Source organism: Bactrocera tryoni, chromosome 1 (assembly GCF_016617805.1).
Source record: "Bactrocera tryoni isolate S06 chromosome 1, CSIRO_BtryS06_freeze2, whole genome shotgun sequence".
Classification (NCBI taxonomy): Eukaryota; Metazoa; Arthropoda; class Insecta; order Diptera; family Tephritidae; genus Bactrocera; species Bactrocera tryoni.
The window spans coordinates 3941533-3968314 of NC_052499.1; the positions used below are offsets into that span (position 1 = coordinate 3941533).

The window sequence follows — 26782 nt, forward strand, 5'->3', positions numbered from 1 at the left end:
ACAATAGTGAATGTCAATTAAAATTAATATGGTTAATAAATTCCCTAACTACTGCTTAACTAAGTAGCTAATTTATTATTGCTAATGGATTTTCTGGTATACTTACCATTTTTCATATAAATTTGTTAATGTTATTTAAACTGTTGTAATGTTTGAAAGAAATAAATCAACCCTGTAAACGATGAGAAGAAGTTGAGTAAAAGAAAATGTTAAAACTGATGTGTAGGTAAAAGAAAATTTTCATAGACACGGTCAAGGGAATCTAGAAAAAGGAAAATTTTTACAGGTATGAAGATAAAAATTCAACATAAAGACGGGTTAGCTAATATCATTTTACGTACACAGATAGAAAATAAAAGTGCGAGTGAGCCTTTAGGATTGTTTAAAGATCTCAATCCTAGCCCTTCGGTTTCTGCCAGAACTTCGTTGCATCTCGGATACCACTCGTCACTTGGGGTGGGGGTGCTGATTTAAAGTTTAGTAATATTAGACTATAATTGCAAGTTAATCAAACATCACCAGATAGAAACAGGTGTACGACTAAAATGGATGGCAATAAAGATGAAGCGCATCGCTGCATTGACATAGCGGTGCAAGCCTTTGCCGAGGGTAAAATGGAAAAAGCAGAAAAATTCTTGCTGAAAGCGGAAAAACTATTCCCTACAGAACGTGCTAAAGGTGAAAAAATACAAAAACAAATCTGCAATTTTGATTGTTAATAACAATTACGTTTTTAATTACCTTAGAACTCTTGTCCAAAGTAAAGGCTGGCGCAACTACTGGGGGAAACAGAAGTAGTACCAGTGGAAACGTAAATGGCTCGCCACATCGTAACGGTGCATCTAATGGTAATGGTCCACGTAAACGCAAGAACTCTGACTCACGTCATGTGGAGCCTGAATATACGAAAGAGCAATTAGAGGCCGTGCGAAAAGTTAAAGGGTGAGTCTTGATTTTTATAAAGTATGTTGTGAATTTAAACTAATAATTGTAAAATTATTTCAGTTGTCGGGATTATTATGAAATACTAAGTATTACCAAAGAAGCAACGGATTCCGAAATTAAAAAGTCATATAAAAAGCTGGCCTTACTACTCCATCCTGACAAAAATAAAGCACCCGGCGCTTCTGATGCTTTCAAAGCAGTTGGAAATGCTGCAGCTATTCTCACGGACGCTGAAAAACGTAAACAATATGATTTGTATGGTATTAATGAGACACACTCCAGTGGTCACGGTGTACGCAGAGACAATTACGAATATGCTTATGCGCGTGGTTTCCAGGCTGAGGTTAGCCCGGAAGATCTATTCAATATGTTCTTCGGTGGAGGTTTCGCCCAACAGAATGTTTACATGCGTCAACAGCGTCGTAGACAGCAGCATCGCGATGATGGCGAAGTAAGTGTGAATTTTGATTGCGAACATGAAACTTTATTTATCTTTTTATGCACTGCTAACAGAATCAATCAAACTCTTCGGCGCTAATCAACTTTTTGCCTATACTGTTATTGATCGCATTATCGATGGTATCCTCATTTTTCATATCGGACCCTATTTATAGTTTGTCGCCATCACAGTGAGTAAAAAAGATAGACAAAAATATAAACACATATTTATTTATGCATACACAATTCAAAAAAGACAAAAATATGAACACATATTTATTTATGCATGCACAATTCAAAAATAGTTTATAAAATAAATTTATTTTGCGTAGCAAATATGCTGTGAAACGTGAGACAAACCGTCTGAAAGTACCCTACTATGTTAAGAACAACTTCCATTCTGAATATCAGGGATCTGTTGGGCGTTTGGAAGAGTCGGTGGAGGAAGACTATATAGATCACCTAAAGTATTCTTGTAGTCGCGAACGCAACTACCGTAAGTCATTGCATCTTAATCCTAATCTGTGAATTATGTCAAAATTGTTTTACCTTTTTGTTTTTTCAGGTGATTCTATGTTGGCCAAGGCTCGTTCATTTGGCGATCGCGATCTCTTCCGCAAAGCGCAAAATATTAATATGCCTTCTTGTGACAACCTACAAAATTATTTAAATACGTAGTTTATTTTAACTGCTTAAACGGTGGATTGTCTTTGTTGTTTTAATTTCGTTATTTAAAAAAATTTTACCCAAAAATACAAAGCACGTAAGCTCATAAAAATTTAACTATAATATTCTACGAAGATAACGATGATATATTTACAAAGAAATATGTAATTACAAACACTCTAAAGGATTTTTAAGCTAATATTGCGGTATTTTTGGTTTTCATATCCCTATGTAGGTGTTAAAGCATACATGCATATAAATATATAGTATAATAAAATTATAAATTCGCTACTATGTATGAAGTGGCAAATATAATTGATTTCAAAATAAAAGCGGAAATAAAAAAAAAAGCTTGTTATTATTTCCTATATAGTGTGTGTTCTTGTCATGGACATTTAAAGGTGGGATTATTCAACACAAGTGAAAATGTGCTTAGAAAAAATATATTCTTAGCATGACATTTTATTTTTTCATCTAGTTTTTACAAAATATTAATAGTACGGACAATTGTTTTCATTTGTTTTATCAGCCGGAAGGATATTAGTTAGCGATTATTGCCTCTAACGCCGCAACTACATCACCGCTTTGTTCACGCAGTACTTTCTCTGCTTGGGAGCGTGATATTAACATTTCATTCATCTATAAGAAAATTAAATTAAAGAATAATAACATTCGAACATCTGCGCCTTGCATGTCGACTCACAATCAGTTCAATGTCCTCTTTTTTGACATGCACTTTTAGCAGCTCCATCTCTTTGGCCACCTTACGCTCATCTTCCTTGCTTCGTTTGTTTCCGATTTGCTCTACTGCCTATTATTATCAAATGTCAATATAATCACAAATTTTGTTAGCAAATTATTGCTGTCCACTCACACTGGATATGTGCGCTGCCGAAATTTCCTTCTCCTCCGCATAATCTGTAACGCGTTCTAAATCGGCTGCACCACCGTCATGACGAGTTTGTTTCTTTTGCTTTTTGTCCTGCACCTCCTCCTCGGTGCCATTAATTTCAGTTTCAGACATTATCGATGTAAATTTTATTAAACTAATTTGATATATATTTCTTTACTGTAAAATGTGCGAAATTGTTAAAGGAATCACAGCAGAAAAGGAAGGTAGAAATGTCATCGCGGTGTTTAGTGAGCATAAGAAAAACTTGTAGACTTCCCGATGATGTTTTATCGATATTTTGAAAGTATGCCTTGAGAGACAAAAATTTTTCGATATTGAGGGTATACATTATTTTAAGATTTAATTTTTGAACACATTAGGGGTATTCTCTTGCTCTTGCAAAACCCGGTGCACGGCGCAAGAATTGCAGATTTACAACGGCACAACAACAAACACACGCAGAAAAATATTTGCAAGGGCTGTAAAATATGTCAGACCAAAACCTATGTATATTTGCGTGCAATGTCACGCAAAAATATAATTGCAACCCTGTTGTAGTTGCCATTTTACATAAAGACGTATTACGTCGTTAAATTGTTGAGGAAGATAAGTTTTAAATGGATTTTATTATTTCTATTTAAATTTTAAAGATTTGTTACAGTTTTCTTAAAAATGTATTCAGAAGGTGCGCCAATTCACAATAGCCATGCTTAATAGTCATTCCCAACAAACTGACCGAATTAGCCATTCATATATCACTAGATTCTGCAATGGGTGCTCTCGTGCTCTTGTATATTTCGGTATAGTATTTTTGCAATCTGCAATCTTGCAAGAGCAAGAGAATACCCCTATTACTTATTCGATTTCACAAATAAGTAAAACATATTGTCGAAATATTACCATATATATTTATTTGTTGGCTAGCAAGTGGCAACTTATTTTTTTTTTTTGCAAAAAATGGCAGCATTGACAAGGTATTTTTGATAGTTGGAGACTTTTTTGGTATCTCTTTAAGCATCGCTTCATTCACTTCATTCGCTTCGGAAAAGTTTTTGTGAATTCTAGTGTGCTACTGCTGAATTTTTTATATCATAAACGAAATTTAAATATACTTCAAATACAGTATATTTTTGCAAAAACTAGTAAATAAAAGGTTTGTATTACTCGCTAAAGTAAATTGACTTTTATATATTACGTATAATACGAGAAAACGCAATGGAAAAATTTTGCAATTCTTCCGCCGAATTTTTTTTCCACAAGCTGTCGTTTCAAGATGGCGGCTTTGTAACACACCGTTGTGATAAATACGTGAAATTTGCAAAAAGAAAAACATGATATATTTTAATAGATTTTTCCTTTTTTTTTTTAAGAAAATAACAATTTGAATTTTTTAATATTTGTACAAATTTCAATATTGAAGTGTTGGCGTCGTGTTGCGTGAATGTAGTGGTGGTGGAACACCACCGGCGAGTAATATCGATTTCTTTTACCTAAAGATTCTAAACTAAAACCTCTTGATATACAGCAAAATTACTGATTTAAAATTGAATAATCAACAATATTTGTTTTATAGTTAAATTCACTTAAAAAAATGGCAACTGACGCACAAACCAACAACGAGGATTACTCTCAAGATTACGGAGATGATGACAACAGTCAAGAATATGATAACGATCAACAAGAAGGTGATGAATATGATGATCAAGATGAAAATGATGATGACAATGAGCAAAGTCAGGATCAGACCAGTATTGGTGGTGATGGTAGCGGTGGCGGTAATAACAGTAACTCTTCAGGTCCAAAATACATACGTTTAAGAGGGCTACCATGGTCGGCAACTCATAAAGAAATCTTAAATTTTCTAAAGAATGTAAATGTCGTTAATGCTTCGAAGGGCATACATCTTATCACCAGCCGTTGGGATGGCAAAAATACCGGCGAAGCATATGTTGAGGTACAAAGTCAAGATGATGTTGAAGAAGCGCGAAAACTAAACAAAGGCTTAATGGGGCATCGTTACATTGAAGGTGAGCTAATAAAATGAAATTATACGTTTTTCTATAGTTTTACACGATACTATATAATTCTCAGTATTCACCGCTAACCCCAAAGAAGCAAAAGAAGCCATGCGTAAAACTGGCAGTCATGGCATGTCATATGTTGTTAAATTACGCGGTCTGCCATATGCGGTCACTGAGCAGCAAGTCGAAGAATTCTTTAGTGGTGAGTAAAAATTTCTAAGTTATTTTTACGTTATAGTGTTAAATATTGAATACTTCCATAGTTGTTTTTTTTTTGGAAATACATGATATACTTATTATTTGTTATAAATATGGTATCCACCATTTAATAAATCAATTGTTTGGGATGTTTAAAATATTATCTCCAACATTAACATAAGTCCTTGTACGTAAATGTAGGTGCAAGCAATTTTGCAAATCTACATGTATTTATAATTTTCTTTTAGCAACAACATAGTTTTGTTTAATATTAGCTAAGTAAATTCGTCAAAATGCATTAACAAAAAATATATTCTAGTTAGATCACTTATTTTAGTTTAGGCAGAAGCGGATTTCAATATTCGTTTATCTCCATTTCAAACCACAAAAATATATATGTATGTATATACAATCAAACTTGGAACCACTACCACCATTCCAAATAGCAAAAAAACTGCGTTTCAACACTTGCCGCAATAATGATGATTTTTATAAAGTTTCTCATAGAAAAACAAAAAAAAAATACAACAAATTTATGCATTGAATTGAAAGAATTCTTAATATTTGGTTGTTATCGTCATGGGCAGGGTTGGAAATCAAACCGGATCGGGAGGGGATACTTTTTGTTATGGACAAAAGGGGTCGTGCAACTGGGGAAGCTTTTGTTCAGTTCGAAAGCCAGGATGACACTGAACAAGCCTTGGGACGTAATCGGGAAAAGATTGGGCACAGGTGGGTTGTCACTCTAATTTTCATTGTCTCAAATAATAAACAACATACTTCTCTATTAAATAATACAATAAATATGTACAATATACATTTGCCTTTTTTATAGGATATTTTTGCTCTGCAAATTGTTTGATAAGAAGATGTGAGAAACTTCCAAGTGCAACACGAAAAAGTTGTGTTTTTATAATTTCGAAAGTTTAAGTAACTTGACGTTTTGAAGTGAATATTTTCAAGTTATTTTTCTATATTAAATGTAAATTATCTTCATTTCTGAAATTGTTTCTCTTGTTGTTTATATTTATATATATTAAATGTAATATTTTCTCAGTTATTTTTTAGCTGAATGTTTATGACATGGTCTCTGCTTTTATAACCTTTTGAATACTTACTAATTATTTTACCACAAAATTATATTTTCATATACTCCATTTAGTAAAAAAATATGTTTTTCGTACTTAACGAATTTATTTGCACTGCAATTGTCAGTTCTTTTGTTAATTCAACTCTCGCAGGAAGGTTCCAATAAACGTCACTCATTTCGCCTCGATTATCGATTACACAAACGAGAGGGAGTAATCGAAATCATAACAAAAAATAATAACACAATAATATTTTTAGATACTATATTTTTTAAATGTAATTTCGATGCAATACTAAACTTTTATTTGAAATTCAAATCGCTTGGGCTACGGTTGTGGGTGGGGTCTTGGTTGGGTCCATATCCACATAAACACACTCAAAAAAGAAAAACCAAACGCGCCTCAGTAATTTAACATGGTCTTCTTTAAAATGCAGCTACTGCTGATAATTTATATGAATGAATGAATAATGAATTCTAATTTCAGTTGACAACTTGCACATTTAAAACAATTTTAGGTGCTTCAAATCCTTTAAAATATGTACAATTTTACATCAATTGCAACAAACTCGAGCAAAATAGTGAAAAATACAGAAAACTAAAAAATAACAGTAAAACGGGGTGTCACTACAAATAACTGTATTTCTGTTTACATTTTCAATGTTTCCTCAACTTTTCTCCATCCCGCAGGTATATTGAAATCTTCCGTAGCTCACTGGCTGAGCTGAAACGCGCTGCCAAAGGCAATGGACGCAGTGGTCCATATGACTTGAAGGATCGTGGCGGTAATCGCGGCAATGATTACGGCGGCGGACGCAACATGCGTGGCGGCAATGGTAAGTATGCGTGCTTTAAACTGAAACAACCTTAAACTCACTAAGTGTTCACTTTTTTTTTGGCGCCCCACAGATTGGGGTAACAATGGCGCTCCATTCGGTGTTGGCGCCAACAACACACTTGGCTTTAATAATTTACCCAACTTCACTAACTCGGGTAACTTTGGCAATAACTTTGGACCGAATGGCAATGGAGGTGGCAGTGGCGGTGGAATTGGTGGTTTTGGTAATGGCAATAATGGCGGCGGTTTCGGTGGTTTTGGCAATAACGGTAATTTTGGCTCAGGCAACGGCAACAATGGTAACTTCGGCAACGGCAACGGCGGCTTTGGTGGCAATAATCGTTTCAACAACAGCGGCGGCAATTTCGGCAATGATTTCGGTGATTTCGGCAACTTTGGCAATAACCGAAATTTCAGTAATGGCGGCAATTTCGGTAATGACTTCCCAGTCGGCAATAACCGCAATGGTGGCATGGGCATCGGATCGAACAATGGCGGTGGCGGCGGCGGCGGCGGCGGTGGTGGTAACTTTGGCAATTTCAGCAACTTTGGTAATTTCGGTAGTAACGGCGGTGGTGGCAGTTCCGGTGGCTCCGGTAATGGCAATATGGGCGGTGGATTTAACGGTGGCAACGCTATGATCGGCGGTGGCGGTAATTTCGGTCCAATCGGCGGTGGTCGCAATGACAATGAGTACTTCACCATCCATATGCGCGGACTGCCATATCAGTCGTTTGAAAATGCTATCTTCAAGGTGGGTGTGTCACCAACGATTTAATTAAACTCAAATATTAAATTGAATTATTTTTGCAGTTCTTCGACCCAATACGCCCAGCCAATGTGCGTGTTAATTTCAATAAAAGTGGCTTGCACAGTGGCACCGCCGATGTCTTCTTCGAGACGTACGAGGATGCTCAACTAGCTATGAAGCGCCACCGCGACCAAATGGGTTCACGTTACATAGAGCTTTTCTTCGATGGCAAAACCAAAGCTGGCAATGCAAAGTCTGGTGGCGGAGGCAATTTTCAACGCCGCATCTAAAGGAAGCAATGCAAATGTGGATTGGGAGTTGGTACTAAGGCATTTTCACGTTTTACGAAATGTAAAAGTGTGCTTTTTTTTAAATCAAGTCAACACAACCCAGTTTCAAGGGGAGGGAAAAGAAAATTACTAAATTAGTTTTCGAAACAAATACGCAATTTTTCATCGCTCATCTACGTAATCACCGCAATGGTACTACAAGTGGTCGTGTAACCGTTAACACAGTTACTACTACATTAACCTTTAATTTGTAATTTGTTTATGCTGTAAGTCAATTCAAAAACATGGAAACTACCTAACCTAACCATACATTACAATGATAAAAAAATACATTTAAGTTTTATTTTATATTCTGTGAAAGAAGCAAACATAATGTTTACATATATATTGGAACTTAACTTACATACTATGTATACACTTAACTGTAAAATTAACATGCACATCACACAACGTGAGGGAGTATGATGCGCATCTAACTCATTTTTATTGAATTAATTTTAATTCGCTTAAATTATATACTTTGTCGGGTGTTCTATTGGAAACTCGGCCTTTACCGTTCTTTTTTTTTCAAGCCTATACTTAATTTGCTAATACTGGCGTCCTAAAATTGTTAATTTTTAACGTAATATAAATTCCATTTACTTAAGCACTGTGTTAGGAAAATACCGTTTTTTTTTATAAACGTGGCAGCATTAATTAAGTTATCACTTAAAGTATTACTGAATATTGTTGTGTCAGTAAAAAATATACGCAGATTTCGGAAGAAGAATATGCTAAAAATGCTGCATAACAGTTTTGATTTAATGAAACAATTGAAAGAAGTCATGTAAACAGCAGAAGATTTGTGCGCATGCGCATAACTCATTTCCTGAATAAAGAACAATTTTTACCTCTTTAGGAGGCAAAGTACTTACGTATGTATGAATTTTGTTTTTCTAACGGATATCCGTTTGTAATTTGTGATGAATTTGCCGACTGAAACTTCACTCAGAGAACATGAAAAAAAATTTATGTTCTCTGGTTGAATTGCCTTTCGCAAGCAATCGGTCATAACAAATAGTTGGCTCGCGCCGTGTATGTGTGTGTAAATATGGTGAATCACAAAGCGCTACAGCTGTGCATACTTTTAGGCGCATGCGAGCTGTTGGCCGCTAAATTTCACATTTTTGTTGTGGTATTTGAGAGACGAATATGGTAGAATTGTTGTGATTCTAGCGGTGGAAAATAATTTGGAGGAGTGCCGCCGAGTGGTCAGATTTTGATCGGTTGAATATTTGCGTCCGTTCTGGTTACTTAAACCCGAGTGTCGAGGGAACGGGGATAGATTGTATCACTGGGGTTGTTTAACGGCACCCTCATGGAAAAGGTGTTTACCTAAACTGAAACTAAAGAAAATATCACAAGAAAAAAATTGGACGTTGCTGATGTGTCCACTTTCCTTGAAAGAAAAACGTACGCACTTATTCCAAGAAGAGAAACGTTAGCTTACAAATCCGCTTAGCTTCGATAATGACGTTAACAGATAATATTTGTTGGTAAACAAATTTAGATATCTTTATACGATCGAGTACATGCGCTTATCACGCAGGTAGTCCGCATAGTACTTGGCTTAGATAATAAATAATTTCAAAATATGCATATCTAACCTCATTTCAGCTAGGCATTTACGGTAGTTATAATTTATCAAGTTTTTATCAAAGCTGCCAAACTGATTACCGTTATATACAAGTATATACATATACTATACATACACTATAATTTCATAGTTTTAGTCTGACTACAACCACAGTGAGTGTCGCTAAAGCCAAATTGAAGAGAGACCTAAGGTGAATGAAAGATCTGCGACCATTAATATGACTGAGTTGAGAAGATTTTGTGTTAACAATTCTGGTCTCCGTGGCTTAGCGTTGAAATACTGTAGTCTTCATTTTGCGACAGACATCAGTCATCAGTAAATTGCTGATCGGTTGTTGTTGTTTTAACGGTTATCAATCCCCGTTAGGATGGTAAGGGTTATCCATATTGTCGTCGACGTCATCTAGCGGGAGGCCCAGGAAACATGCTGTGTCGACGCGGTCGGACCAAAGGGAAAAGGATGTTGGATGAGTAGGGTTGGCAGGGCATGCAAAGAGGTGGCCAGTGGCATGTGGAGACTCATTGCAGGACATATATTAGATATGTCGGGGTCTATTCTGGATAAGTAGGAGTTTAACCTGCTACAATATCCAGAACGAAGCTGCGCTAGGATCATTCGCGTTTCTAGCGGCAACTCGAGCTATTCGTCTGCGATGGGTGGTGATTTGACTCCAAGAACGCCATTCACTGGAAGACAGTCGGTGAAGGTGTTGATAGCCCCACTGTGAATGGCGGTCAGTACCTGTCGGTAGTCAGTTGCGGCGTACTGTACGATGTCGTCGACGTAGTCAAGGAAAGACCTCCTATAAGTCCTAGGAGGCGGTTCCGCTCCAAGCAGGAGGCTGCAAGGGTGATTTCTACGAAATGATCGGTCTAGAATATCACTGCTGAGAGTTTCAAAAGGAACCAATTCCCCAAAGCAACACTTTTATAGGCATCAGAATGCGTACCTAAGTTTGAAAGTGTTGTAGATCTAACTGACCGGGGAATTAAAAACTAATAACAGTAAAAATAGCGCTTATTTGTTGATTGAGTTGCTCAGAAGAGTCCGATAAGTCCTGTTCAGTGCCTACTTTTAGATTTTTGGACCAAAAGTGCTAGCTATGAGGTAACACAAACCGAAACCGATTTCTGAAGATACTCAAAAAGTTTTGTCTTGGTTCGGTGCTAGGACGCCTAACGTCATATGGTTTCAAAATCACAAATATAAGGTGTTCAAATTGTATAATATGGATGTATGATGAATAGGTTGAGGTTATGGTTATAGCTGGTGTAGTTGACGGCAATCAGTTAGTTATTAAACTCCGCGTTGTGACCTCGACAGAGTTTTCCTGGTGGAGTTTTCTTAAAACTTAAAACTTTGCATCACTCTTGCTACTATGTAGGGCAGCATAACTCAGATCATTCAGCTGGATCACTACTACACAGCCACAAATACATTTATGGATAATTCGAAAAAACATAAAGACACAGTTACGCTCATTTCAAAACATTTCGAAATTGCTTACCATTTTTTGCTCACCCTAGTAGCGCACGAATGCCAAGAAACATTTTTTAATCTGCTCGTCTACGTCATCATAAAGAGTATACAAAAGTAAACAAAATCATTAATGGAAAAATTATAGAAAGTTAATTATTAACGAGAAGGCGTGACACATTTAGTGGGGCAATTCAAATGGTGATACTAATGCATATACTTGTATGCATACATACATATGTATGAGTTTAGGCGAATGCCAGCGATATCAGGCGACATAGGCAAATCAGCGCTATGTATGTAAATATCGGAATTTTTGTCTGGCATTTAGGATTTATTACCGTTATTTGGCACTTATTTTACTGCCGCTAAGCAAAATTCATTCTAAAACTGTACATGAACAACATGAGAATTTAATCTTTTGAAATATTACACAGTAAAGGGCGGGGAAAATCTCTTGCGAAACTGAGCTAACTTTTCCATACTATTATTACCAATGCTTCGAGCTACATAATTAGTCTACTTTGCCTTTTCGCACTGCTATTCAAAGAGGTCTGCTTTATCGAAATTAATCCTCTCCAAGTGAAAGAATGTGCTCTGATTGGTTTCATCGCTTCAAAAACGGCGATTCCGATATGAACGACCGTCCGCGTGAAGGATTTTGGCCTTCTTGGCTGTGAAGACGTTGAATTGAACATATTGTTCGATGAGGATCCGTGTCACATCCAAGAAGAGCTGGCTTCAGCATTGAGAGTCACCTGTCCTATTGATGAATGATTCTGATTGAGTCCGAAATAAGGAACTTGGTTTCTAATGACCTCAAGAGAGGCACGAAAAAGTGATTCTGCTCGGCCTCACATTGCCACGACTGAGTGCCGAGTCATTTATTTATATCTGACACATACTCGGCAAGCAGAAAGTTCTTCATCACAAATACACAAGTTTAACACCTCTTAACTTATGATTCAATATGTATGTATGTAACTGACACATAATGGGTTTTATAGCCGGTCAAAGTTGGTGAAGGCAAAATAAAACTGTCCTATTAAGTTCTTCTTGATCTCCAAATCCCCAATGGAAATAAGTTAACAAGGACAAGGACTTGTTAATGGCAAGGACCTGAATTTATGTAAGATCCGTCACCTACAAAAGCAAATCTGGTGAGGATGTTAGGCTTACTTTCTTTAGCAAGTAATTCGTAGCAAAATTCATCGATGGGTCATCAGGTGAAGTTCCTTAACATCAATAACTGACACTCTTAAACATATGTACATATGTACTTAGATTAGGCTAAGTAGTAGGGTTGATCCTAAGCGATGTATCACGCTTGGCAGCTGAGAACGTTGGTCCTTTGTATAATATTACCTATAAACTCCTTAAAAGCGATAACCAGATTCTCAAAGTCCGACGAAGCGTATTTCAAATTTTTAAAGCGGTTAATATCAAACCCAGCCACTTCACTAGGTTCGCTGAAGGTGTGTCCACCGACATATTTTGGTCACAGTCTGGCAAAAGCAGGACAATAGAGAAGAAAGTGGCAAGATTTTCCAACTCGCCTTCCCCCATACAGCTTTGCAAAGAGCGTCCGATAAAAGATTTAGCCGTAAGTGTGTGAATTTATTGATCAATTAGAACAACAACAATTGCGGCGAGATTGTCTTTGCTAAGAGCAAGTAGTTTAAACGACTTTCTACGATTCACTCTATCCCAAAAGAATCTCGCAGTCACACAAGTCAGGGTTGTTGGCCAGCGCTTGCTGCGCGCACGGCAGGTCCATAGTTCCAGCGCTAGAATAGAAGAGGACAACGTTGTTCCAACACGCTTCCAATGGGATAGAATTTGTGTAAGGGTTCAAATTGGATTTGCCGTTTCCGGCGATTCCGCTGTGACTGGGCACCCAAACAAGAGTAATATGGAATAAGCCTGATGTTATTCCTTGATAGCAGCCACCTTTGCTTCAAAGACGCTGCAGTGATCTGATAGTCTGAAGCTGGAGTTCTTGAAGAGCTACTGATAGAACTGACCATGGATTATGTCTGATACCTGATAAATCCGTGAAAATATTATATACTTATGTACATATGATAAAAAAAGACGGTGAATTTTTAAAACTTCGAGGTATCGAGTCGAATTGTCAGCATGTGGCATGATGCCCATACCTCTACAATCAACATATGTTTGTCTTTTATCATTACGTATTTACACCCAGCGTTACACTTTGTTTAATGTATATACGGTTTTGTTCGTCTAAGGACATTTTTATACATATCTCCCTAAATGAACCGATATTATTATCGATTAATACATACGTACATGTTTATTAAATTGTAGACTCATTTTAGACAAGTCTGTTCTTTGGTTTTTTCATCTTCTGAGTAAACATGAATATCTGTACAAAGACTTGACTTGACTTTTGTAGATATACATACGTATATTTTAATAGAACATCGTATGCCCTCTCTACATAGGGGTTTCCAATAAGATTTCTTTAAAAAACACTAATTGTTAGGGAAATTCAAATGGTTTTTATTTAATGTGAAGAATCGAAACAATTAGGTTCTGAATCATCATTCAAATGGCCTCCAGGACTTCTTTTGCAGGAACAAATTCCAATTTTCGCGTACCTTTTCCACTAAATCAAGTCGTATGTCACAAATAGCACCTTTGTTTACATTTTGCGAGGTCAATGATCTCTTTGTTTACGTTTTGCGAGGTCAATGATCTCTTTGTTTACATTTTAAGAGGTCAACGACCTTTTTGTTTACATGAAGTTCACAACCTTTGTTTACATTTAGTCGAGACAGCAACCCATTGTTTACATTTTGTGCGGTCAATGCCCTTTTTTTATATTTTATGATGTTGAGCTCTACTGGTCTCAAGGCATATCTGCTATAGATTTGCCAAAGCTCTAAATATATACAAACCTGCTTCATTTCGAAAGAAGCGAGGATCGATGGTTCCACCGGACCAAAAATCACCCCAAACTATCAATTTGGTGAATGCAATGGTTTTCATGAATAATTTGTGGATTTTCTTCGCTTCAGAATCGCCAGCTTTTTTTTACCGCACCACTCAGGTGAAAGTTAGCCTTAAAGGTGAAGATGATTTATTAAAGAAATCGTTATCGTTTTCAAGTTGTTTCAAGGCAAAATCAGTTAATTGACGACGGTTACGGTGCTCCAATGGCTTCAGTAATTGAATGAGAGCAATTTTATACCGATGCAAGCCCAAATCCTTTCGCAACTGACGGATTTTGTGGTTTGAGACAGTGTCAATTCTTGTGAAAGTCGTGGAATCGACAAATTGCGGTCCTCAGCAACACTTGCCTGAACGGAAGCAATTTTTTCATTACTTCGAGCCGTTCTTTGTCTTATTGACACTTGAAAATTATGTAAAGAAAATTACGCTCGAAATTTTCAGCAATTCGATGAATATTAGAATTAAAAATCGCCGAAACGACACTTAGAAATCATATCATCCCTATTGGAAAGCCCGTCATATGCATAGTATGTACTATATACTTTTAAGGTAGCATGAATATGTGGACATCATCCTCTTTTTTATATATCCTTTAAATATATGCATGTTTTTATGTACATATTTATCTCAATAAGCGTCTGTCAATCGAGTTTTCGCCTCAGCCCGTCTATAGTCCCACCTTGTTCGTTTTTATTTTATTGCCACGCGGCACGTCAAACACGTTACGTTAGCGCAGTCAATCAGGTGAGCTGTGGCGTTCGGTTAATCGTTCAGTGGGTAGGGTCGGTCATGTGAGCGCCGTGATTGCAGCCGTGAGCGACGCGTGTCTCTTTGCATTTCAATTAAATATTTGCACTTGCAGTTACACACTTGCATGCATACTTACCTTGTTTACATTTTAGGCCCGTTAAAGCACACATACATACATACATATGTATGTACGCTAGCTAAGCAGCGCTTAAATATGCGAATTTCTGCGAATTTTCGTGCAAAAGCCTACCGACATGTTCTCCACTGAACGTATCACATATATTTGTTGTTTCATTTATTTTGGATTTTTTATGCAACAAGTTGTTTAACACAAATTTACTACCAGTAAAATTTTTTACACGAGTGTTCAATACCGTTCAGAGACTGCCGACGCGTACGTGCGTTTCGTGTCGTGAAGGGCATAGAGTAAAGATTCATTGCAATTCTCAACCGCATAAGACAGCAAAAGTTTTGTGGTGTTTTTGGGATTTCCAAACGTGTTTAAATCGTTGTTGAGTTAATTTGTTTGGAATTTTCATGGAAACTGCTGCAATTTGTAACAGTTAAAATTCTTACTAAAGCGCCAATTACGTACAAGTAATTTACGTAGAAATTTTCAATTAAATTTCTGAGGTTAACAATGTCACTATTATTTGATTGCATTTTTGAGTTTACATTTTTTATTTATAAAATAAAAATTTAGAGACATTTTGAGGTACATCCATTAAAAAAACTACTTATTTGCAGGTAGCTTCCGCATTGGGTAAATGCGGAACCGTATATCGTAGTTTTGAAACTTCAGTGTTGCAATTTGACAGACCTCAAACTCAGCTGTCAGATCAAACTTATTTGTTTTTATGTTTGACCGGCACAAACTGTTGTGGCGAACAGAAAGTCGGTTATAAAGGCTACACTCATAGGTTTCCGCATATCAAAATCGAATGCAAAACTGCTACTGATATGTATCACGTTTATCTCAAGTTTCGACGCTAAAAACCTTTTATATAAGAAACGATCAACTCCGATATGCCGATGTCGTGGATGAGACGTCACTTTCTAGTATGTAACGGGTTGTTCAATAAGAGCGCTACAAAATAAAACAAAAACGTTTGGGATACCTATGAAATTCTCTATGCCTGTGGAAGTACATTCGATGCCATTATGTATGGAACTCGATTTCTTTTGCTTGGCCACCACGGCCCCGCTTGCAGAAGTCCCGACACTGAACCCAATTTTCGACGGTTTTCAAGCATTGGCCGATACAGCTGCAATTTCACGTTCGATATTCGTACGAAGCTCATCAATCGTCGCTGGAATAGACCATAGACTTAACGTGGTCTCACAGGAAATAGTCTAACGGCGTCAAATCGCTCGACCGAGGTGGCCAATCGACTGCGTCATTTCGTGAGGTAACACGTTCACCAAACTTGGTTTTCAATAAATCAATTGTGACATTCGCTGTGTGGCTTGCAGCGCCCTTCTGTTGGAACCACATATTGTCCAAGTCCATATTATGTAATTGGGGCCAAAAATATTCGATTATCATAGAGCAATTCCACACCAAATCGTCATTTTTTCTGGATGTAATGACTCATGGAGAACGTGTGGATTGCTGCCTGACCAATAACGCATATTTTGCTTATTGATGAAGCCATTCAGCCAGAAATGAGCCTCATCGCTGAAGATGATTTTTCCATGAAAATCCGGATCATGATGCCACTTCTGTGGCACTTGGAAGAAATATGTGCTTATAGACTGCTACTTTAGCTTCAAAAAACACTATCTTGAATCCGTTTTGGTCTTCTAAGAGTACCAAATAGTTTTACCTTTCAGATATTACATCCATCCATTATCTTCAGGAAAAAATAGAAAAGTAGGCTTGGAAATATTTCCCTCTTCCTCCTTAAACCTTCAAAAGTTTCTTTCCTGAAAATCAAAAGAAATTTTTCGCTTCGTAGTGCTGCTTATGGCTGTAAGGTCGATAAATTGATTATAGATATATTATATAAGTACACAATATAATATATGGCGACTTACAGAACTGCTAATGACAAAAGAGTAATGTATAAATATATAACCTTAAGTTGTTAAGATAAAAGTGAATTAAAAAAGGTTTGCAATTAATGTGTGTTAAACTGTTCATAATACTAGATAAAAAGGAAAAACATAGATAATTGAACGAGAATACATAAAACTCCAACTGATCATTGCGATATGCCTGATATGAGGTATACGAATACCATATGTACGTATGTATGTAAATATTTATTTTGCCACCAATTAAGAAGCGACTTTCGAGAAGCTCGTAAGCTTATATGCAAACAACTTGTATCAATAATTATTAATTACAATCTACAGTCAAAGCAAATATTTACAGAAGATTTTAATCAACTTAAATGGTGTTGAGCGAGTTTTAACTTGAAAGCCGCTCTATACACCAGTCGATCGACAGTCGCAACGAATATAAAATTCCGAAAGAGAAGTTAACACTATTGTTAATTTTAAATTATTTGGAAGACGCTGTGGAAAAAGTTCCTACAGGAGTGAGACAACAGGAACCCGGAAATATTTCCATAATTAATATTCGAAAGCTGATTATAGTGAAAAAAGTTAACGTTGCATTATCTTGCCGTGACGAAGGTCGAAAAAGCAGGGGAAATCCACCGAATCGATAGTTGAGCATAGTGTTAGAACGAGTAGTGTAGGACGGATAAAATGGCAGTATATCGGCCTTCTGGTAGTTTTTCGGTGATATGATATGGCAAGGTTTCCGAGAATGTTCTCTAGTAATACAATGCTTGTACTTGAAATCAATTATATATACATACATATATGTATGTATATTCGACAGATGACTGTCTAAAACCCCACTGTATGGGCCACGTAATAGTGAAGATTCTATCGGTTTGACTGATTTAATATGCCGATTATTTGTGGTTCGAAGAAAGTGTTCACCGTAATTTTAAAACAATTTAACAAAATTGGTATCAGGTGAAGACATTTACAAAAACGTTTGTTGAAAATATTTTTTAAGATGTTTTCCAGTTTTATACTCTTACAACCTGTTGCTATAGAGTATAATAGTTTTGTTCACCTAACGGTTGTACGCATCACCTAAAACTAAGAGAGATAGATATGGTGTTATATATATATATATATAGAAAAGTTGAAATCCGGATGACTGTCTGTCTATCCGGACAATGTATGGGATATACAATTGAAATTCAGAAAGAATCTTTAACTGATAATAATATCTCTGTGTGTCAAAAATGCGTTGAATCGGGTCAATACTTCGTTCTCCCCCCATATACCATTTTATTATAGTGTATTTTTGTGCCTAAAATAGATAAAATTGGGCGAAAACTTGACCTAGCCCCCATATTCCTAATATCAGGCTTTTCGAACATCCGGCTGACTTTACTCCACCGTGGTGATTGTATATGACCATTAATGAAATCCAGGAAACATTTTTTTAAGTACTACTTCATTTCGGAGATATAGTTATATACGAAGGGTTTTATCAAACGGGTATCAAACTAAAATGAATTGATCAAATAAATTCAATATTAAGAAGAATATCAATTCAATGTCTCTTGTTACCTCTCCAAAACATACATACATATGTACTTAGGTTATGTCATGAGATTTCTTTAATAATGTAATCACAAACACAAACATACATATTGGCATTATACAAGTATACCGAACCGATATATGTGAATTAAATCATATATATTGTCGGCAAATAACTTTTCCATTATAAATTCTCATTACCAGAAAACCATAAAGTCCTTAATTTGTAGCTAAATATAAACAACATACAACATGTATGTATATTTTCCAAGCAATTTAAGAAGCGTGCTCGACAAATTCACAAATGTTAATCACCAAGTAAATAAGAAAAGAAAACATGAAACCCACTTGCGCCGAAGTTATAATACCCTTCACAAATAAAAAAGTTTCCATATAAGAAAAGTCAAGATTTTGATCCAACAGTTTGTATGGCAGCTTTATGCTATAGTGGTCCGATTTGAAAAATTTGTTCGGAGATTATAGTTGAGCTAAATAATAATAATCTACGCTAAATTTGTTGAAGTTTCATTGCTAAATAAACAGGTTTTTCATACAGGGACTTGAGTTTGAATGATAAGTGTGTATGGCAGCTATACGCCATAGTAGTTCGATATGGACAATTCATTTGTCGAATTAGCTTCCTGAAGAGAAAAGGATTAATATCTCAAAATCTGAGGAATTGGTGTAGACGCTGAACCAAATTTTCGATGGTTTTCAAGCATAAATCGGCCGGTAATGCTGCAATTTCAGGTTATATTGGTACGAAGTGTATCAATCGTCGCTGGTTTCTTGGCATAGACCATAGACTTGACGAAGCCCTATAGGAAATAGTCTATCTGCGTCAAATTGCACGACCGAGGCGGCAAATTGACTGGGCCTTCGTGAGATAACACGTTCACCAAACTTGGTTTTCAATAAATCGATAACGCTTATTTTTTTTGTTGACGAAGTCATTCATCCAGAAATGAGCCTCATCGCTGAAGATGCTTTTTCGATGAAAATCCGGATCATTTTCAAGTTGTTGCTCCGCCCAATACAAACAAACATACGACAATTCTGGTGATCAAGCGGCTTCAGTTCTTGCGTCAATTTGATCTTTTAATGATGTAGACCAAGATCTTTTCGAAAAATTCGCCACAACGACGTCACAGATATGCCCAACGGTTGAAAACCACGTGTGAGAGACTGACTAAGCGCACTTCTTTGTCTGACTGGCACGGGAATATTTTGTGCTGTGCCTGTGTATTCAAATTTTTCCACTAGATGCTCAAATGTTGATCTGAGAGGACGATTTTAACGACCATAAATTGGTCGTAGCGCTCTTAAAGTTGAGGCCACTGACTCCGAATTTCGGTAATAAATTTTAATAATTTCGACTCGTTGTTGGATTTTACATCTATCCATGATAAATGGCAAATCTTGCTGAAGAGAAATGTTAAAAGAGCGGGAAAAACATGGCCTAACGGTCGACTTTTGTAGCCTCCCAATTGAAAACCCGTTATATACATATATTTTATAGCGTCTCCGACGTTTCTACCTGTTGACGGTATAAATATATTTTTTGAACTCAGTGTGGCTTCATGTATGTAGTTGGAAGGCTTTCTGGCGACGCGTTTGCGGTCATACTCTGCAAATTGTATGCTTAAACTGTCACAACCCGGGTAATCACATGCGTACGTCAAATTCTATTGATTGCAACGCACGACATATTCGTTTGATTTAATAATAAGGACATGAGCGCGTATAATTATATCATGTATGTGTGTATGTACATATGTCTCCAATAACCACCTGCAAATATCGTAACAGTTCTGAGAGACATAAATCGTCTTAACTGCTTCTCAGTCAAATAAAAAACAAATAACAACAACAATGACGTTTGGGTTTGGCCTATTAGCATTCAACGAACGACAGCATCCGAGCATTTTGTAAGTGCTTTAGCTATAAAAAATTGTAGTTAATCGTGCTAAGTAATTTTATATACACACACCACACATTGTCATAGCCACATTGCAAATTATTTTATATTTATTTGGTTAAAATCGCTGTTTGACAGTGACATCAAATAAAGGAATTATGGCAATTGAGCAATCAAGTGATTAAATTGACTGGACAGTGCAATTCAGTGAATAAATTATTGTATCGCATGCGATTTCATGAATGAATATGAAGTAGAGTAAACAGTTAGGCATACCGAATCGATAGAGCTATGGGGCAAGTGCATGCTTGAAATTGAGTTGAAGCGTCGGAATAAAATAATAATTAAAATAATAATGGTGATGATGTCTAGACTTACGCCTGCGGTGAGTCTAAGTTTCTACTGTTAAATTTAATTTACGCCACGAAATATGGTTCAAACGGGAGTGGACTAAAATTCAGTGGAAAACATGAATTTAAAGCATCAGAGCTCAGACTGATACGTGTTGAGCACAGCCGATTGAAGTTCTCTTAAATTCCGTACATCCACTACTACATTGCCTAAATATAACTAACCCAATTGAACGTTTAATTAAGGCTTGTAAGGCTAGTAAGGATTTGATAGGAATCACAGTTACTGCTGCTCAATGAATGATATTATCTACGCTGACAGTTAGAACTCGAAACAATATATGTACATGTCAAAATGACGAGAGGGAAATTGCGAGAGAAAGAAAGAAAGAGAAACATTGAGAGAATGAGAGAAAAAAGGGAACGATATTATGCAGTATTCTTTGTGCGCCAATTATGTATATACAATATAATAATAAATGACACTAATAATTGGTGTGTACAATCTATGCTATTATTCAACTTTTTTCTGGAAGCGTCAGTGATTATTTTTATCAGAATCCTAAATAATCTTTATCGAGTCACCGAAATTGATAATAAAAACTATTAGCGACAAATAAAACTCTAATAAAGAAATTGCTGCATAGGAATCAAAATAATTTTGGTTTATACCACACCTTCCTGCCATAATCTTTTGATACGGAGAAGTTGACTGCACCCTCACCTATGAAATAATCTGAAGAGTAAATACAGTATATGTTAACGAAACTGCAAAAAATTTTCTCAATTTCCGGGGGAACAAATATCGATAAAAAAGTATATAACGCTGAGATCCTGAGTAGGGGATATTAGTTTGCCATGAAGTTCGTAACACCTAAAAGGAAACTTTAGAGTCCGTCTGTTACAGAAATTTCTCACCAAGAAGCTGCTCAATTGTCGGAACAGCCGATACCACTGTAGCATACAGCTGCCATATAAACTGACCGATCAAAATCAAGATCTTTATGTATGTACTTCTTTATGCTATAAAAACTGAACCTGTTAAGGGGTTACATGGGTTTACGGGTTTCAAAAAATCAATGGTCTTATTAAATACCTACAACGCCTCTAGAATATAGTCCAAAATTTTTAAGTTGATCCGAGTAATAGTTTCGGAGATATAGCCTTGAGGACTTGTGCGCTCGAGCCTAGCTAGGCTCAGTGCGCTGTCTTTAAAGGCGGTTGGCAAGATTTCTCGAGAATTACTAAACCGGTCATCATAAAATTTTGCTCAGGCCTTTAAGATACAATTATTAGAGATTTGGACGAAGGATTTTTTTGCGATTACAACCATTTGAAAAAAAAAATGTTGCGAAATGAAATATTGTTTTGTAAAAGTGTCTGCCAAAATACAATTTTCTGTTATTTTTTTTCTTCATCCAAGTTCTAAGTTAAGGTATCAATTAAACCACGTATTTTTCACTTTAGATGATCCTGTGAGGAGTTATCCTGCCAACACGGGTCCATCTCTTTTTCGGGGGATCATCGGAAATGAAGTCGCAATGGCCGAGTTTAAAACATTTTTTTCCAAAATTTCTTGGTTAATAGTGTATGTATGTATGTATGTTGGTAACAATAAAAAATTCTAATAAAATATTTAATTTTTTATATGAAAAAAATATTTTTTTTTAAAGGGTAGCTTTTATACCTGGAAACCCATGGGAAACCTTTAAGTGTACGGTAGCTTCAGTGCAGCTGAAGTCAACGTTTTTTTATATGGCTCTTAGTTATTTTGTAAACTTATACTATATGTCGGATAAATATACATACATATATGTATTTGCAAAGGTCACTTGCAAATAAAACATTCATCTACTTATATAATACGTATTTTTATTGACAATAGTAATTACAATAATTCCAACATTATCTTGAACTGTAACTATCGCTGTCACTGCTGTTGTAATTTAATTACTGTCGTTTTTATGTCACCTCATTCACCGTTTTTGCTATAATTACAGCAGTTGTCAATGTCGTGTTGAAATTTGTAATGATTACTATTCGGTGGACCAGATGTTTGAAATTTGCCTGCTTCAAATTGTAGAATTACTTGTATAATTAAGGCGGCGAAAATCACAGACCCCTCTTATTACTAAAACCACACAGCAATGCTAGATTAAACGCTAACTCATAAATTATCCAATTGAAAATAAGTATGTTTTTCATTTCATAAATTACATTTTAATTTTAATTATTACTGAAAGTTCGGCATATATTATATGATTATTTAATTATAGAAATTAACTCATACTTATTTATGACTTACCGTTACGTAGCTAAACAAACGTGCCAACCATAAAATTATGGCCATAATTGAAAGTAAATTGTATTTTGTTATTTTTAAGCCGATAAACTCGAATTATAAATAATATTAAGTGAATTCATAAATATTTGCAGATGACAATGTGTAAATATATAACTGTGATTCTCCTGGCGAATTGTGTAAATTTGGGAAACATGATTAAAAAGATGCTGAAAGCTAATAAATTACAAAAAAATTTGAAAACACATGTATTTGTGGTATTTTTCTTTTGGAGAAGTACGACAAGGTGCGTTCCAAAGTAAACAGGACTTAAAAAAAAAAACAGAACAACTAGTTTTTTCTGCAAAATCAATTTATTTTATTCAAAATAGTCTCCCTCTGCTTCAACAAAGCTTTTTGCACGGTCCAAGAGCATGTCGAACGAGTGTTTTAGCTCGTTGGCCGGTATGGCCGCCAGTATGCCGGTGCAAGCCTTTTGAATGCACTCTACGTCTGCATAACATATTCCTTTCATGGGCAAATGCATTTTTCCGAAAAGGAAGAAGTCGCACGGTGCCATATCAGGTGAATATGGGGAGTGGTTAATGGTTAAAATGTGATTTTTGGTCAAATAATCGGTCACAATGATGCCCTTCGAATGTAGGATTCTGAGCAATTTTTGGTCGTCAGTCAATTTGCGCGGAACAAAAAGTGCACACACCTTTCGTAAGCCCAAATGTTCGGACAAAATGCGATAAATCGATGTTTTGGAGATGTTCCATTCCATTTCCATGAATTTCAATGATGATTTCGGATGATTTTTGATGAGATCACGCACAGTTTCGATGGAATTTCCGGTGATCACGGATTTTGATTGGCCCACATGTTGATCGTTATTTATGTCCTCACGACCACTTTGAAAACGTTGAAACTACTCGTGCACTCTGTTACTGGATAGACAATCATCGTCATAAACTTGTTTCATCAATTGAAATGTTTCGGTAAAAGTTTTACCAATTTTAAAACAAAATTTAATGTTGGCTCTTTGTTCGAAGCCCATTTTCGCACCGATAACACAAACATACTGACACTTAAAACGCAATAACTTCACTTCCAATTTATGAAGTGCCATGAAATTCTCACTGGACAATCGATAAAGATAGCAAATTCTAACGCACTAGTCGGCATATGCATAGCGCCACCAGGGGGCGCTAGATTCAAAAAGTCCTTTGGAACGCACCTTGTACAACCAAGAAAAATTATCAAAGAAAGCTTGATAGGCTCAAAAGTTTAGTATCTAGTACAAAAACTAATTGAAATATGGAAAACGAACTTCACACGAACATAAAAAAGGTTGCTCCAAGCTAGAAAAATTGTTTTTATCAATTCGGTTTTAAATAAACCCGTCCGAGTCAAAATTGATATGGAATGTATTCGGTGAAAAATGGATTGGTAGCCATAAAATCTGAAAGCAAGTTTATATATAGCTTTTCTGAAAGGATATATACATATATATAATTATAATCGTATTATGGTAGTATCCACACTTGCATAAATTTACTTTAAACCGATTTTTATATGTATTTATGTATATATACTATTGGTATTTACGGTAACAGGTAACAGTATTGTACGCTTTTAACGAAAAGTGGCAGCGTTTAAAGCACCGACAAGCCCACTAATATACGCGAGCCCCGTCGATTGCTAAAACGGTAGCCAGAAACAATAAGCAAAGTTGTAAATAATTCAAAGCATAATAATAAAAAAATGTTTTGGAATTTGATTTATGTGTGGCGATAAGCTTAAAATGGGATTTGCTTGGCATAAAAATTGATTGGCGTTGCCAGGTGCGATTGCTCTAAATACTCCGCAATTCTTATATATGTATGTATGTATGTATATGTGGTAGATAAGTATGTATATGTACTGGGATATGTAATCTATGTGGGTGAATGTGTGACGGTATCAAAAATTGTGCGATGCATGGGAAAATTTATAATTTCTAAATATTCGCACATTATCTCTAACTTGTTATGTATTTTGCTAACTTTAGAACGCAATTTACATCAGAAGTATTCTACACAATTATGCACCCATGTGTGTATTGTCTATATTTTGGAACTTTCCGACAGTATTTCGATTAGTCATCATGGACAACATTTTACTAGCCGACCTTGTTAAGCCTGAGCTGAAAAATTAAAATTTTTTCAAATTAAGAATTCTTAATATTAAAAGTAATCAAATTTGATTAATGTATTTTGATTACTTTTATTGAAAAACAATTTCTTTGCTGTATACGTAAGTACGTTATACATATATACAATATAATTTAGTATAATCAGTTACTGGTCGAACCGAAGAGCCATTAGCAAAAGCATATTATGCATATTTCCTAGAGACTCTAATTTGTTTCCTTTATAACAGTTCTCTCACTAGACTAGTTTCAAAACCCTGCAACCTGACTGATATTTAAGTCAACTAAGTCTATATTAGTCGATGAAGAATCAACAAGATCAACCACGAATTTTACTTGATTGGTCTTTTGGCATAGTACAACCCTGGAGACAGGAAACTGCTAGACATCTGAAAGGATTTGAGCTTGATAAACCAAGCTAACTTTAATATTTGTTTGGCCGATATTCTTTTAGTGAGTTCACTTATAAAAGAACATACCAAATCAAGGTAATCTTAAGACCGCTTTTAAGCCGCGAATTCTCATCAACTTACATAACTCGCGTGGTTTTCGTGGCTAATGGGATTAACTTCATCCGTGCCTTCCAACTTGTAAATGATAGTTCGACAAGTTTGAGGACTAAAAAGATTCTCGATTTGTCCGACGGTTTACAATGACATGGCTCAACACAAAAACCCTTAAGAATTCGACAGAGTTGTGCATTTGATCACAGCGGCGTTAAATATGGACTAAAAACAAACATTGCCGAGGTTTTTAATGAGAGCAAGACATAATATCTGGAAAGTGCGTAAAGAAAAGGAGCTCAAGCGGAAGGCTCATACCAAAATACAGACGTTATTCAATACATGATAAATTTAAATAACTTGTAGCATAAGCCTTTGTACGTGCTTCTACTTGGATCACGTTAGACCAATATTTGGACACACACAAAAAAAATCAAGTTTTTGATGACAATAAGTGGGCTTGGCAAAAAAAAAATGTGATTTTACTATTTTCAAACGAATTTGTATTCAAGTAATGCTGCCGAGCGTAAAGGTGTTGAAGAAAACAATCAAGCGAAAATGCCGTTATTTTAACTATTTCAGTTAGCTTCTTTTTTAATCACTTTAAAAGAAGCCAGCGAGTATTTGATTTAGCAGTTTATACCGCGTTCGGGTGAAGCGAAATCATTCGCGAATATTTGCTAAAAAATAAAAAAGATAGATTGTTTACATATGTATGTACGTATACTACTTAAGCATGTTGTACGTGTGTATGTTCATTAGGGTGTTTCATTAAAATTTTTTTTATTTTTTTGCGGACACATGAAAAGTTTGCATTTTTATGTTTAAAAAATCACGCAAAATTTTACCCCTTATTTTCATATTAAGTACTTCCTTTTCCATTTTTCACGTTTATCACATACTTTTGAAGAAAAAATCGTGAACAGTTAGTCTTATCGAAAAACTTTTAGAGAAAAAGCTAAAGGAAATTAAATTTCGGACACAAAATTCTTTATG

The 26782-nt window shown here is 35.8% G+C and overlaps 3 protein-coding genes across 6 annotated transcripts; 2 read left to right on the forward strand and 1 right to left on the reverse strand.

The window, feature by feature from the left end:
* The first annotated feature begins 188 nt into the window (after positions 1–188).
* Positions 189–2307, forward strand: LOC120766891 (dnaJ homolog subfamily B member 12). Its single transcript, XM_040092641.1, has 7 exons — positions 189–286; positions 346–678; positions 747–942; positions 1006–1396; positions 1459–1574; positions 1716–1879; positions 1949–2307. Exons 2-7 carry the CDS (start codon positions 546–548, stop codon positions 2059–2061), a joined length of 1113 nt encoding a protein of 370 aa, XP_039948575.1. The 5' UTR covers positions 189–286; positions 346–545; the 3' UTR covers positions 2062–2307.
* A 176-nt stretch (positions 2308–2483) lies between these two features.
* LOC120766892 (huntingtin-interacting protein K) lies at positions 2484–3126 on the reverse strand. The gene is made up of 3 exons (XM_040092642.1): positions 2924–3126; positions 2753–2860; positions 2484–2688 (listed from the first exon to the last, which is right to left on the reverse strand). Exons 1-3 carry the CDS (start codon positions 3071–3073, stop codon positions 2590–2592), a joined length of 357 nt encoding a protein of 118 aa, XP_039948576.1. The 5' UTR covers positions 3074–3126; the 3' UTR covers positions 2484–2589.
* Positions 3127–3971: 845 nt separating this feature from the next.
* On the forward strand, positions 3972–9047 carry LOC120775245 (heterogeneous nuclear ribonucleoprotein H3). Of its 4 annotated transcripts, none has more exons than XM_040105337.1 (8): positions 3972–4094; positions 4515–4968; positions 5033–5164; positions 5748–5892; positions 6938–7083; positions 7157–7309; positions 7370–7839; positions 7899–9047. In XM_040105337.1, the coding sequence occupies exons 2-8, from the start codon at positions 4533–4535 to the stop codon at positions 8124–8126; spliced, it is 1710 nt and encodes a 569-aa protein (XP_039961271.1). In that variant the 5' UTR covers positions 3972–4094; positions 4515–4532; the 3' UTR covers positions 8127–9047. The 4 variants fall into 4 exon arrangements, with proteins under 4 accessions (XP_039961271.1, XP_039961287.1, XP_039961263.1 ...); XM_040105353.1 differs by having other exon boundaries at positions 7280–7309; XM_040105329.1 differs by having other exon boundaries at positions 7157–7839.
* The last annotated feature ends 17735 nt before the right edge of the window (positions 9048–26782 follow it).